The sequence below is a fragment of the Varanus komodoensis genome, unplaced genomic scaffold, assembly GCF_004798865.1.
Source record: "Varanus komodoensis strain SLA01 unplaced genomic scaffold, ASM479886v1 scaffold50, whole genome shotgun sequence".
NCBI classification, from domain to species: domain Eukaryota; kingdom Metazoa; phylum Chordata; class Lepidosauria; order Squamata; family Varanidae; genus Varanus; species Varanus komodoensis.
The window spans coordinates 3,397,374-3,412,497 of record NW_025336088.1 but is presented as its reverse complement, the minus strand read 5'-3'; the positions used below and the strand labels follow the sequence as shown (position 1 = coordinate 3,412,497).

The window sequence follows — 15,124 nt, the reverse complement described above, 5'->3', positions numbered from 1 at the left end:
TTCCCCTCCAGGATTTTTATGTTCAGTGTTTTCAGATAATCAGAAGAAAATACAAAGTCCCTGTCCCCCATTTCCTCACACAAAAACAAGGGCCCAGCTGCCTCTCTGTTTGGAGGGCAGCGTTTTTGGCTAAACAGAACCACTGCAGCTCCTCTCTTCTTGTATAAATTAAACAGAATGCAAAAGTGCTGCAGCTTGAATGCTGGAGGAACAACATGGCCATGTAACAGACATTTAGAGAAGAATGGCTAGATCCCTGTCTCTATCAAATGAGTAAAAACAACTAAAATTATTGAACCTCCGAGTGTCTTTTTGCACCAGATCTTCCACCTTCCCCCACCACCTGGGCGCGCTATGTTCCTTTGCAACATACAACCATTTCCTGTCCCTGTCAAGCGTCGATGTCACTGCAATGCAAGACAGCTCCTTTCTGAAGCAGGAGCTTGCCTGGTTGGGAATCTTTCATTTTCCCTCCCTGAAGTTTAGAGGAATACCACAACCTAGAAGAGAAGCATCTGGAGGAGCTGCTGCAGAACAAAATGGAAGGTGAGCAATTCTGATAGGTTTCATTTTTAAAAAGTGAACGAATCTCCTATTCCTCTTCTTTTATATTTCTGTGCAAGTAGAGCTTTGATCTTTCCCCTGCTCTATTTTTAAAGGGCAAATTTGTTTCAAAGTTTCTCTCCTTAAAAATGTATACACAGATGTGGGCTGCATGCACACTTGGTAGGTCCCCAGGACCACCATGCTGTGTATGTTATATATACCAAGACTCAATTTCAGATGAGATGTTGGGAGAGCACAAAGTACCGCAAAGTCGCTCATTCTATGGAAATAATGGAGCAATCGATTGTTTTATCTGACTTTTCTAAGTGTATTTGGGCTACTGTTAACCTAACCCTATCAACTAGGATATTACAACAGCTTAAGGAAAATGTAGAAGCCCTTTAAAATACTCCCAGAATTGTAAGATCTGTGCTTCTAGTTTATCCCTACCTATTAAAACATTGTAACTTTTTGCAATCACAGAGCAACATTTTAAAAGCAAACCTTTAAAATACTTAACAGCATAAAACTGAACTATTTTTGGCCTTGATAGCTGCATAAAATACATCTCTAATGTAGGTTGATTGCTGAGCATAATTAAGGCATTACTTTCTCCTGTTGCCATTTTATTTATTTTCTATACCACCCAACAGTCGAAGCTTTTTGGGTGGGTTTCTTGTTTTAGTAATTAAAAGTGGTTTGGTTCCCTGTGTTGCAGAGGTGTGCGAACACACCCTAAAAGGCATCTAGAGGTTCAAATTTCAGGTGAATTGGTGTGAAGGACAAAGATTGCATTCCTGCACACACTGGCTTTTGAAAGTAAGTTGAGCTCAGCAAGATTTACAGTACTTCCAAGTAATAAAAAATAGGATCTGGCTTATTCTTTATTTTCCTGTCATTTATTTTTACATGTATCCCCATAGTGTGCAGTTACACTGAATTCTACCTTGTAACATATATCTTCTATCACTAGTTTTTTACATGTTAATCTGACAGGTGTTTATTTGATGTGCAGAGTAGTATGTCAGGATGGCCCCAAGGAATATATAATCAGTATTATAGATATATATAATCAGACCAACCCATGTCCATGAAAAGGATTTGGGGTTCCAAAGAACCTTTCATACAGCAAAGCTGATAGGTTGAGTCCAATATACCTGGTAGCATTGATCCAGCAGATTGCCCCATAAGAGATTGTTCTTATTTCAAAACCTTCATCTCCTAAGTAGGTCTGTGGGGTTTCTCATTTCTCCTTCTTCTTCTTTTAACAAAGTTCATTAGATACTACCAAATATGGTCTACAAAATATAGTTATTGCTCTTTATGGGGACTTCAATCTTTAGAGTATTAAGCCATTTTAATCCCAATGGGATAATTTTCTGAATCAAGATGACTATTTTAAATGTTTGCTTGGTGCCAAAACACTGTGCTAAGTGCTTATACAGAGGTGACAAGGTTCCTTCATCCAAAGGGCTTATACACCCTCAAATACATGTTCCTGGGCTGTGGGTTCTGTTGGAGAGAGGAATAGATAACCCAGATTCTCTGATGCATCATTTTGAGCTGAAATCTAGTTTCAGGCACCAAAATAAAACTAGCATTTAAAAAACAATATTTTAATTTAAGAAGTAAGGGGTTTCTTCTAAAGGTAAAATCCTTTACTGATTTTTAGCTCTGTGAGTAATGACTCACAACTTTTTCTTTCTCTGAAAGCCAGAAGAGGAGCTCAGAATTACTTGAAAACTTGTTCCCATCATTTAAAAATCCAGCATTGCTTCATTTGCCATGGATGCCATTTAGAAAGGGCACCGAAATCCACATTTCAAACTACATGACATTATTCCTCAGGAACACCACATCTCCTCATTAATTCTACACATAATTCTTATAAACAATGAAAAAAACACAAATTTGTTTGCTTCCAAAAATATGATGTGTCTATGGGAAATATATATGTCTCTATGACCTGGATTCCTAATTCTATTAATTATTTACATTTAAAATGGTGCAATTGTTGTTACAATGTCATCTTTACAGGCTTTCTGTGAATTTTTCCCAAATTGTAATGGCTTCCCTGATATTTGTTTTATTCCTTGTTCTTTGAGTTCAATTATATTAAGCTATGAAGATCAGGAAGCACAAAATACACATTATATTATGCAAACACGTGTAACAAAGCCACAATAGTGTCTATTTGTAATTGGAAAGCTGCCTCAAGAGGCCAAGATGTTTAGGGAAGGAACAGAGGAATGGTGTCCTGGGTGGGTAGAACATGGTGGGCATGTCGTGAGTGGAGCCGGCTGGTGCCGGAGGTCAGACTAGGTGGCCCAGGAGACCCCTTCTGACTTGCTCTGTTTCTATGTTTCTAACTGGGCCTAACCCGTTCCCCACTTGTTTTTCCACTCAAAACAAACTCATCCAGGTAGTTTGCTCCATAGCATTCTTTATGCTGCACTTGTTATATGCAGACTGGAACGAGGTAAAGCACTCCCTTTCCTCTGCTCAAAATCATGTTCTCATCCTCTAGTTTCTTTTCTGATCATGTTATGTACTCTCTCCACTCGTTTTTAGTTGTTCCTCAGAGATCTAGTCATTACAATACTGTGATCTAATCAAAGATTATTAAAAGCCGTTTCCATCCTTTTTTGGAAAAAGGATGTTGCCCCTCCCTGTAAATCACTGGACGCAAATGGCGAACCCAGCAAAAAGCTCTGCGAGCTGAAATAACTCATGATCACGGCTAGAGACCAGTATCCGTCATCTCCAAGTGCTGCTTGGGTACTTATGGGGTGGCTGTTCCTGGCAGGTACCTGGGCAAACTTGGCAAGAGTAGCAAGGTTTTTTGCCAAGTGAGTCACTGGTCTTTTCCTGGTGTCCATGAAGGGTTGGTCACCTGAATTCACATGACATGACTAGGTGTCATGTGCACAACAACCTCCAGAGCAAGCCCTAAGTTGATACAGGGGCCTGCTGACCTCAAGGATGCTACCCTATGGCATTCAGTCTGGGTTAGCATGACATGATCAACCACCAAGTCCTGTCACTCAGACCTTGTCACTTAGAGAGATTTAGGGGGTGCTGGTCCCTTTTCACAAATGTCAGTGCAAGTTGCTAGAGTTGCCGTGCTTCCGAAGTCAGCCCCTCCCCTGAGATCTCTAGAAACTACACCTTGGAATGTGATGGGAACTGTGTACCTTGACTCTTTTGGCTATACATGTTTTGGAAACACATTTGCATAGTCACAAAGTGCCCGTGCACTACTTCCTTTCCCTTGCACTTCCTTCCATAAATAACTAACCATCATGCTGAACCTGTATACTCATACAGGTGCAGCTGTTCTATTATAAGCATAACCAGATCCATTGTCAGACAAATTCTTAAGATATTTTTTAAAGAAAGCTATTCTGGTCTATTTGTTAGCACGTCTTTTTTCAGAAGCCAGCCACTGTAGAGCAAGTTGCTGCACAGTTACTGCACAGTTAATAAAAGCAGATGTAGAAGATTAAGATTCTTATAGGTTTTTTAAAGGAAATCATTCTGGTCATCCGTATGCAATTTGCAGGGAAGCAATAATCTTTGGTATGAAAACAGAGATCTCACATGAATGTCAGTTTAAATCTGTGAAATATTTAAGGGATGAAATCTTTTACCTGGAGAGGTAGAAAGCAACTGAAGCTCTTTTTCCCAAATCATGATGTTCCTAGTCTCTCTCTCAATCTTTCTGTGTATCTTATTCAGATGATGTTCATTCTTCCCAAATGATAAAAATGAAATGTTGCTGTGCTTCATTACTAATAGAGTGACGAGCTAATTCGGACTTTCTTAGAAATACATTCTTTAACCTAGAAGTCCATTCTTCCAGTCCCAGATGCTTGGTGAGAGGCCTGGGTGTGGTAACGCAGTGGTGAAGGAATTAAACTCTGCATATTCTTAGAGGCATTGACATCTTTATTGCTTTAGCCAATGCTACTGAACTGAGTATTTGCATTCAGTACCACTTCAGGGGCTAAGTTCAGATGATCTCTGATTTAAACTACATTCCATGCACTTATCAGCAATCATTGAGTTGCATGTGAGAGAGCCTCAGTTGGTTATTGAAGGCAGGACTGACCAACTGGTGGCACATGGGTCACATTCAACGGCTAGCTGCTCCCCTTAGCCCTCTACCACCTGCCAGCTCAGAAGTGTTGCCTCAGCTGATTAAACTTCAAAATGTTGGTAAGCTAAATTCTTTCTGATGATGGCATGTGAATGTCCCATCACTTCATTAATAGACAAAGTGTTAGAATCATATTTAGTTTAAAGTTAAATCCTATCAGTGGGACTTAGATTAACCATGATGGACTTCCCCATTGATTTCAATGGGTCCACTTTAAGTATGAATAAATCTGGATTGAACCCTGTATGTTCAAGCCAGTGAACTCTCCTCCTCCACTGATGGAGCACAAATCTATCCTTTTTATTTCTAATTTATACTTTAGTTTTAAACTTTTAAACTTGTACAGTATTTTTTAATTTGTTGTAAGACATCCAGAAAGGTTTGGCTATTGGGCAGTACAGAAATGGAATCGATGAGGAAAGAAAGCAGTTGATTCCCGCTTCCCAAACTGTTGCTTTCCTGTGAAATAAAAATTCTGTTACCTGGATAGACCCTACCTGGCTTGGAGGCAAGACAAAGGGTATTTGGGGCAAGGTTATCTGTTTCTAGCAAGACCAGGGGAAATTTTATCCCTCGCTTTTTGCCACTGACTTAAAAAGGCAAAAGATTGCATTACAGAAATTCTGTCCTATGGATAAGGTACAGCACTTTACTTCATGCTTTTGTTCTCCTCTCCTCAGCCAGTCTATTCTATGGAGATAGGTATTAGCAAGGTTTTAGATGATTGTGAGGAATAGAAGTCACAGTGACTTCTTTTCTCTACCTCCATGTATGCTGGATATGCACCACACAATTACCCTTGTGGCATGCAGCTTGCTGTTTCATCCAAACCTGGTGAGGTTTGTAGTGAGTGACTTCACAACCATCCCACAACACATGACTTGTTGTAGAGTTCTGGGATGGCTACAAAGCTCCCCCCTCACACACACATATACACTGTACACTTTGCTGGGTTGGGATGGTACAGCAAGCTGTATACTCTAAGGGCAACTAGGCAGATCACACAGCATGCCATGAACCTGGTATGTCCAATGGTTTGGAAAATAAACCACTGTGGCTTCTTTTCCTCATAATTATCCAAACTTGGCCACTCTGCTATTAGTGCTGGATCCAGAGAACAAATGCTTTGAAGTTCAGAAAAAAGCTAAGTGGCTGGTGGTGGTTTGGAAAGGCCTTCAGTTATCAAAGTGCTTATACTGAGATGTTGTAGAGGCCCTGTGTATGTTCCATAGACCTTGGTGGTGAAGTGAGGGAAGTGGTTAACACTTTCCTGCTGCTTTATCTGAACTAAGTTTTGCAGTTATGTAACAGCCAGGACTAAGGGCTGGGGCTCGTGTCTTTTGGTTTGTTTGTTTTTTTAAACAGACATCAGATTCTCTGATAGGGAGATCAATGGAGAAGAGAAGGAAGCCATAGAGACGAAAGAGAAAGAAGCAGAGAGGCCAAAGTGGCACCATTAAAAACTATGAATACTTGAGTAATCTCCTCACCCCATCCCCATCCAAAAAGGAGCTTTCAGTCCATATTCCTCAGTGGTTTGTCAGGGATTCTTTGATAAGATTCATAATGTCAGACAACCTGCCTGCCATTCAGCTGGTCTACCATAACTTATCTCCTGCTGCAATGTGCAGCTGGGGTTGCCAACCGAGCATTGAAATCATGGGCAGGGACCTATCAGGACATAAGGGAGGAAATGGAAGGGAAGGGAAGCCTAAGAGCATTTGTTTTGTTTTCTTACTTGAAGTGATGTAATGCATTTGAAATTCCTTTCTGGACTAAAGTCTCATCAGTATGCTGATGAAAGCCAACATTTTTCTCTTTCATCTGAGTTAGGAAAGGCTGAGCAAGGCTGGATCAGTGTCTGGGGGCAGAGGGGGCCTGACTGAGAGCCAGTAAACTCAGGCTGAATCCTAACATGATGGAGTCCCTGTGGAGAGGTGGTTTCTTTGCTCAGAATTGGGGATGCTTCCTTTTCTAGATGGGGTTGCACTTCCTCTAATGAAGCAGATATGTCGCTTGGAGGATGCTCCTAGATTCCTCACAAGTATTCTTCATGAAGAGAAGTGCTTTTTTCAAACTTCAGTTGATACAGCCATTCCTCGACAAGAATTCTTTGACAAGAATATTGGTATTGGTAACCTCAAGACTGGACTATTGCAATGTTGCTTATGTAGGATTGCCTGTGAGGCTGGCCAGGAAAAAAGATGGCATGAGTAGTCTACTGGGAACATAGTCTCCCAGTTCTGAATGTACTGGAAAGGCTACCAATAAGTGACTGAGCCAAATTCAAGGTAAAGCCCGATATGACTTAGGACCTGGATATATATGTACTCAGCTGTTATGAGCAAGTGGGGGTGCCCTGCAGAAGGTGCCACATTTACCTGGAGTTTGGTCTACAGTGACCTGAGAGAGGGCATTCCCAGCCCTTTCATATATCACTGGGATGGAGGCTTACAAGTGTTGGGTACCAATGCAGGAGCTATTTGTTTGTTGGCTGAATATATTTTGATTCATTGTAAAAACTATTGTGTTAATTCTCCTCATTGATTATTGGTGGGTTAGATATTGCATGACTTTATTGGTTGTTTTGGGACTATTTTATCATGAAAAGTGGGATTTTTTTTTCACAAATAAATAACCAAGCATACTGAAATTAAAAATATTTTTTTTAAAAATGCTCACTGGCTGGTTTTCCTGCCCATGGTCAAGATCCATTGACCATTCCCAGCAACATGGAATGGTCAATGGATCTTTGAAGGGCTTATTATATGGTCCAAATATGGTTTAATCTTATGTGAGGCAAAGTGGTGAGCCTGTTAGACTACATGATTTGGGACCATTTCAGTCCTGCAGAGTTGTCATTGATTTTACAAAACTTTAAGAGACTGAACTGTTTCTCTGGTATCTTATCAGATTCACCTGCTGGCATGGACCTCAGCCATTGTCAGGAGGAACAGTCCGAGCAAGCAGGTAATGTACCATGAAGCCCTTTATTATCCCCCACCCTGACATTGTTCTCCTGCCTGCTACCCTGGAGGTGATTCCTACTGGCATTCAGATAAGTGACTAAGTCAAACCATGATGAAGGATGCCTAAAATTTAAGTTGGTGGTATATATGAAAACATCCTTTCAGTACACAGAGTGAAGCCTAAACATTTGAAGTTTACTGATTATTTGATGCTATTGCTCAGGTTGTTGAACTGTATTTCTAGAGCTAGGGTTTGAAGCCAGGAGGTGGGGTTTGAACCCATGTGGACATTGGAGCTGAAAGATGCCAAAGGAACAGAGTTCTTAACACAGTGGTGCTGACTTTGTCAGGTTCTTTCTCTGCCTCACCCATAAATGATGGGTGTACGTTTCCGTTGAGTGAAAGTCCTACAAATCTTAAAACTCATAAAAAGTGCTACCTAAATCATTAATCATCATTGTTGTTCAGTCATGTCATTAAAAAATACTTTCAGATGTTCAGGAAATTTTGACTGATGACAATTCTCACACACCCCATGAAATGGAAAACATGGACAACAACGAAGATGCAAAGGAGTATCATTTGACTAATGGAGGAGGAAGAGAAGGTAAAGTGGAAATTTTTCTAATAATTTCGTAAAAAATACAACATATGTCAACAAGAGCTGCCAGTTTGAATCAAGTTAACTGAACTGACTAATCAGTTAAAGACCTTCCACAAGGTTTTACAATCTTGATTTGATTGGGCTTCATGTTCCTTTCTCTTTTACTCTTTTCCCTTCTAAATCAGCACCTGCCATTTCCATTCCCCTCTCTGCTGCTTTGGTGAAAGGGAGGGGAGAAGTTGGAGGTTCAGAGTTCTCTTACATGCAGTGGCATTCCTTGTGGACTGTGCAAAGGAACACTTAGCCTTTAGCCAAGTACAAGCAAATTAGCCCAGAGACAGGAGCCTAATTCTCTCCAGGGTGTGATTGGCTTGGTTATCCCACTGCAGTTTTTGTGTGATGGCGGTGGACTAATATGACCAAAACTCATCCACACAGAAACATTCCTCCATGTGGAAATGTTCTAGCCTAGCCTTCTCCCTGACATGGTAGTTTTCTAGGCAAAGGAAATACATACATGCATATTCTCACGTAGTTAGTGAGAACTGTCCCAGAGTTTCTGTGCTTTTAATAACTATACAGCAAGAGATTTTTGTGGGTGCAGCTTTTACCACCCTGCTTCTGTTAATCTTTTCTTCTACAAGGGAGAAATGCCCTCTCTTCCCTTCCACCTGCTCATCTTAACAGGGGCAGGAGAGCTTCTTTGAGCTTCTGTGGACCACCATCTTCTCAGCACAGTCGATTTGCAATTCCCAGGACCAGCCAAGTGCATTCTCACACCAACAGATGTTAGTCCAGATATGTTGCCTTTATCTCACTTGTATCTGTGGAGTTAGCAGGACGGCAACTGTCTACACCAAAAGAAGAGATAAGGTGCTAAAGCGATAAGGAAGAAGGCCGTGAACTTCCTCTCTATGTACCCTATTGCTGTGGCTCCGACTGACATTGTTGTAAGGCTTCAATTAAAACCCCAAATGTACTGGTCTTGTTTCTCCTCAGTTAACAGCAAGAATACCATCAATGCCTGCGTTTAATTTGACCCAGCTTGCACATTTTCACTGTGCACAAAAGGGATCTACTTGCATGAGCATGTATGCTGGAGAAAGATACGTGCAAAATTCTTTGGTGGTTACTTCAGTGCCAAAGGAATGCCTCATCTGGACCTTTCTTGATCATGGAGTAGCCACTGATCTTGTGCTTTTTTGCAGGCAATTGTCCTGACAGCCAATTTTCCCTTCCCCCATCAAATTAGTTTAAAGTCACAGGAAGAAGAAACTCCCACACTTCTCTATGTAGCATGCCCCATTTTCAGAATTGTATTCCTAGCTGCCATTGCCTCTCTCCCTCAGCCAAAACCCAGTGTAGATGCTCCACAGTCCATCTCCCCTTCCTATCTGGGTCTTGCCCTTCTGCCTATTCTTATACACCAGTTCTCATGTTCCATGCTTTAGAAAGACAAGTTAAAGGGGAGGCTTTTTTGCCTCACTTCCCCATTAATGTTCCTACGTTCCCCAGTGTGCATACTTTCAGGGCCTTCCCTCTAGTACATGGGTGGCCCCCCTTCAACTCTGGTAGAAAGAGAGACTACTTTTTGCTCTGGCACTGCCCACTGCTGATGTGTGGTCCCTGACAGATTAATCCCGAGGGAATGCAGCCCTTGATGGAAACAATTTTTTCCACCACTGCTTTACCCCCCTCCTACCTGTACCCCTTCCCATCACACTGCTACTTCACTAATTTTCTGCAAGACCATGGTGAGTTCAGAAGCAGCAACCCTTTTGATTTTGTGTCTGCAAAAAAAAGAGGAAAAGGTTTACAACTGAGATGACTGCTTTGCACCTTGAATCAATGTGGTGATGGTGGCACTTATGTGAGTGCAGAAGAAGCACATACAAAAGGCTGGCACAAGGTGGGAGAATCTGCCCAAAGTTCTTGCGGGTGGTTAGTTAGTGTCCCAGTCTCTCTTACCTTAGAAAACATATTTCTATGCAATCAAAGGAAATGCTGTGCTTTTATCAGAATATTATATCTCTTGTGTTGTCCTTTTACTGGGACAAAATTGGGGAAGTGAAGGACTTATCTAGCAACCTCAGCAAGTACATCTCTGTAGAACTTCACTGAACAGAGGGCTTTAGAAAGGATTAAAAGGTTCACAAAGACTATGGAATTTGAATTAACTGTACTGAGACTGATCTCTTTTGATGGCAGTTTCTGTTTGAAACTCAGTCTGGGCTCTACCTTCTCTGTATATTGTTTTGCTTTATTTTATCAATCTGTATCTTCACCAGGGGAATCAAAATACACAACCTATTGTTTATGTACTCATAACTTATTGCTTATGTAGCACTTTACAGAGTAAAATAAGCTTCATAAAAGGCTGGTTCCTGTTCCTGAGGAGCTTGCAGTGAAAGACAAGGTAGGGGAGGAAGAGATAAAAAGTCGATATATATTTTTATTTAATCTTAGTCAATATTTGTGTGTATAGAGAAACCGAACTTGGAGGATCACACAATTCAGAGCATGTGAACTTATGAAGCTGCCTTAAATTAGTCTATCTAGCCCAGAATTATTTGTTTTGACTGACATGAACTTGCCGAGGTCTTGAGGAGGGCTTTTTCCCAGCTCAGTAGCCTTTAATAGAAATGTTAGAGATGGAAACAGGGACCCTACATAGCATAGAATCATAGAATAGTAGAGTTGGAAGGGGCTATGAAGGCCATCGGGTCCAACCCTCTGCTGTTGCAGGACACCAATTTATAGCATCCCATTCAGATGACTGAATGTCTCTAGTGGGGAGAGCTCACCACTTCTCTAGGCAGCTGGTTCCACTGTCATATTACTCTGATAGAGAGGAAGCTTTTCCTGATATCTAGCCTGAATCTAGGTTGCCACAGCTTGACTTGATTATGCTGTGTCCTACACTCTGGTATTAGCAAGAAGAGATCTTGTCCTTCCTCTTTGTGACAGCCTTTGAGGTACTTATAGATATCATGTCCCCCCACCACCCAGTCTTCTCTTCTCAAGGTTGACCATGCCCAGTTCTCTCAGTCTCTCCTCAAAGGGCAATGTTTCCAAACCCTTAATCAATTTTGTTGCCCTCCTTCAGGCCCTTTCTCATTTTTCTGCATCTTTCTTAAATCTTGGTGCCCAGAACTGGACACAGTATTCCAGATGTGGTCTGTTTAGTATAGTATAGAGGAACTACCACTTCTCGTGATTTGGAAGTAATACTTCTGTTAATGTATCCCAAAATAGCATTTGCCCTTTTCGCGGCTGCATTGCTTTGTTGGCTCATATTTAGCCTATTGTCTATAACTACTCCAAGTTCTTTTTCTTGTTCAATTCAATTGAGCCATGTATTCCCCATCTTGTATTGATGCATTTGGTTTCTTTTTCCATGGACTTGGCACTTGTCCTTACTGAAACTCATTCTGTTGCTTTCAGCCAAGTGTTCAAGTTTATCAAGATCACCTTGGATCTTCATTCTGTCTCCTAGGGTGTTTGCTATTCCACCCAGTTTTGTATTGTCTGGGAATCTGCTAATCTTTCCCTGTGACTCCTCATTCACATCATTAATGAGGATGTTGAAGAGTAATGAGCCCAACCACTGAGCTATGGGATCTTACCATGTCCTCTACCACATTAGAGAGCCTCAGTCCTTCCATCTAGAATGATGGGAAGAATCTGAAAGGACACTTATGCTCCTGCTGATTCTTATCTACTTGCTAATTCCCCTCAGCAAGCAATGCACTATGCAAGCAGGAATCACCACTTACACAAGGAAGAGCTAGCGCTTTGTAGAAAACCCTGGAAGGGGCAGATCAGTGGAGCTCCAGCAAGCTGCCCTAGGAGCATCCTGTTGGATTCTGTCCTTCAATTCCCAAGATTCCTTTATTGGGAATAATAATGTTTTTAAACAGGTTAATGCAGTTTTTTCAAGCTGCATTTTGGATTACTTGTAAGCCTATCTAGCATTTTGGTGAAAGACAGCTTGCCTGGCATCACCAATCTTCCCTTATGAAGTAACCAGGTGCATTCTTGCATGAATTTGGAGCTCTCAGATGAAGTAGCTACAAGCTTGAACAGTATCCCATACAACTTGAGAGAGTGAATTAGAACTTGCCAAATATCTCTGCAATTTTCAGTGATTTGCAACATGGGTTCTCATCTGAAATGAAGGTAGGAAATTTGAAAACAATCAATGTAGTCCTTAGTTATACTTTCCGGAAAAAAATCGCTTCAGATGTCTTCGTACCTTCTACAGTGGAGGCAAAAGCTCCCAGTATCTGAAAATCTTTCCCCCTGATCTGATTTGCCTCAAGCTTGTTTATTATTTTGCTTCCTAAGAGTATGTTTTCTTTTTGTCTTGGAGGTAAGCTAATTGGCAAAAAGCATTCATGCTTGATAGGGAATTTGGAAACTTTTGTTGCTATTTTTAGTATGTGAAATTTTCACCAGGTGTTCACTGTCTGTTTGGGTTCATTGAGGCATCACCCAAGAAGTGAGTTATTTAAATGAAAAATGAGATAAAAAAGCAATTCCTCTCTGCACCAGTGTTTCAGTGGACTGGGAGATAAACCACAAACAAGAAAGAGCTATGAGTCACACCCTATCACAACAGTATGGCAACCACTTCCCTGCCATTTCTTCCCACACTGCTCCAGTAACGGCTCTGTGTCAGAACTATGTGGGTGGGATGAATGACATGGTTCTGAAATATTGGCATTAAGGTGGAGAGGTGTGGGAAGAAACCATGGAAGAATGTTTCCTATCCTCTGTGGCAATGAGTGAATCAGTTCTATGAGTGTGGCCACAAATTAGCTTTTCACGTGAAATGTAGCCCCTTGTAAATTAGACTAGTATCTGTAAGTAATCTAAACAAGGAGGAAGGCCTTCTTGGTGGCAGCCCCCAAAGTGTGGTATGATCTCCCCATTGAAACTGACTTAATCATAAGTCCTTCAGAGAATCTTGGGAGTTATCATTTTTCAGCAGGTGCTCTCTAACAAAGATACAGATGTTAAAACACTTGCCATGGGTCAAGTCATTAGATAACTTTTAAACATCTTGAAATGTGGCAGAACAGAAAGCTGCTTTGAGGGCTCTCTGGCTTTTACTTGCTTAAAAAGTAGCCACTTGTAAGCCAGATGCTGATTGTTAAGCCTTCTGAATGATTCTACGGAGTTAAGCCAAGAAAGCTGCAGGGGAATGCTGTGGGTTATCTGCTTTTTTACATCTGTTTCTTATACTCTGCTTTATCTTATCACTTATCCTTAGAAGTTCCACCTCCCAACATTGGCCAGTAAAACTGGAAGTTCAGCCAATTGAGGAAACAGAGCATGAAAAGTAGAAAAAAGTTGCCACTAGCACTCTGATCCCATACAATATTCCCTGCCTGTCCTGCCAGGAAGGAGAACATTCAGATCTGGCAATATTTACAGATTTATTTATTTTTTTTTAAATACTTCCATACCACCTAACAGTTGCAGCTCTCTGGGCAGTTTATAACCATTCCTAAAACTGGACAATAATACAAGAAAACAACTATAAAACTATTCTAAATTTCAAAATCTACCAATGATACAAAAGCTAAAATCTCATCTTGTACCTCCTGGGATTCTTTGGTCAGGAGAACTATGACAGTTAAACTGATATAAAACTGCTGTAACGGTGCAGAGAAGATGTACTGCCACAATAAGCAGCTGAAAATACTTGACACCATTCTCTCCATGGGACAGCCTTTTGGTCCTTTATCATCACATTTATATCCAGCTTTTATGATTGTAGATGAAAAACGTGGCATTTGAAGTGATATGAAAAGTTAGGAAAGTTCTGTCCGACAGGGGAATCACATGTGCTGTTGAAATGCAATGACTTTTTTGCTTCAAGTATGAAAAAGAAAAACCCAGGCCTCAACCTGAAGCTTGAAAAAGCCAGGTTTATGTGACCGCCTCTGCTGTCAGAGTCCAGGCACTGTGTGTGGCAAGGAAGTTCTAGCAGATGTGACTAACTGCTCTTTCTTGACACTTTTGAGCACTGGAAAGCTGTCAGATGAGTTCTCCTTAAGCATATTTTCTATATCTCAAATGCAGGGGTTAAAGCTCAGTTTCATGGGCAGCTAACCATTTGGCAGTTTTCTGACCTAGTTTTAACCCCAGCCTAAGGTTAAATGCCTCTCCTAAGGCATAGCTGCTGGCAGTAAGAGCTTTAAGCCAGTAAGATTGGAAGTTGCCTTATATGGATGGAGGCCATTGGTTCCCCTAACCCAGAATTGCCAACATTGACTGGCAGCAGTTTTCCAGGGCTTCAGGCAGATTTCTTTCTTAGCTCTGCTTGGAGGTGTTGAGGATTGAACCTGGGACTTTCTGCAATGTGTATGCAAAGCACACGCTTTGCCACTGTGCTAAGATCCCTCTGTTAAAATGTGCCTTTCCCCTTTTGCCCTTGCCACTGAAATGCAATCCAGGAGATAGATCTTCATTATCAGTGCTCTCATGCTACACCATGAACTAACACATTTAACTAAAATCTCTTTGTGAATTCAGTGCAAATTCTGAACTGTTATTTAAGAATGACTGCAGTGTAAACTTGTCAAGCCCCTTCAACATGCACAGTTCCTTTCAAAACCAACCTGCAACACCATCATGATGTTTCACTTGCACCTTCACCTTCCTCAGCTAGCTATGTAAACAAGAACCCATTATTATTGAAGGTAGCCGGAGTAGTATTATTAGTATTATTGGTATTAATTCTCTAGTGCCCAGTAGCTCAAACTCTCTGGGTGGTTTACAACAGTTCATAAAAACAATACAATAAAATACCAAAAATTGCAAATATTTTAAAATGAA

At 41.0% G+C, this 15,124-nt stretch overlaps 1 protein-coding gene across 1 annotated transcript in view; it reads left to right on the top strand.

Moving 5' to 3' along the window:
• Window positions 1-446: 446 nt before the first annotated feature.
• IKZF3 (IKAROS family zinc finger 3) overlaps window positions 447-15,124 on the top strand; it is a 49,655-nt gene continuing 34,977 nt past the window's right edge. The window contains exons 1-3 of the mRNA XM_044447168.1: window positions 447-546; window positions 7,619-7,675; window positions 8,168-8,281. Coding sequence (XP_044303103.1) covers window positions 540-546; window positions 7,619-7,675; window positions 8,168-8,281 — 178 coding nt within the window. The 5' untranslated portion in view covers window positions 447-539. The remainder of the gene's footprint in view (window positions 547-7,618; window positions 7,676-8,167; window positions 8,282-15,124) is intronic.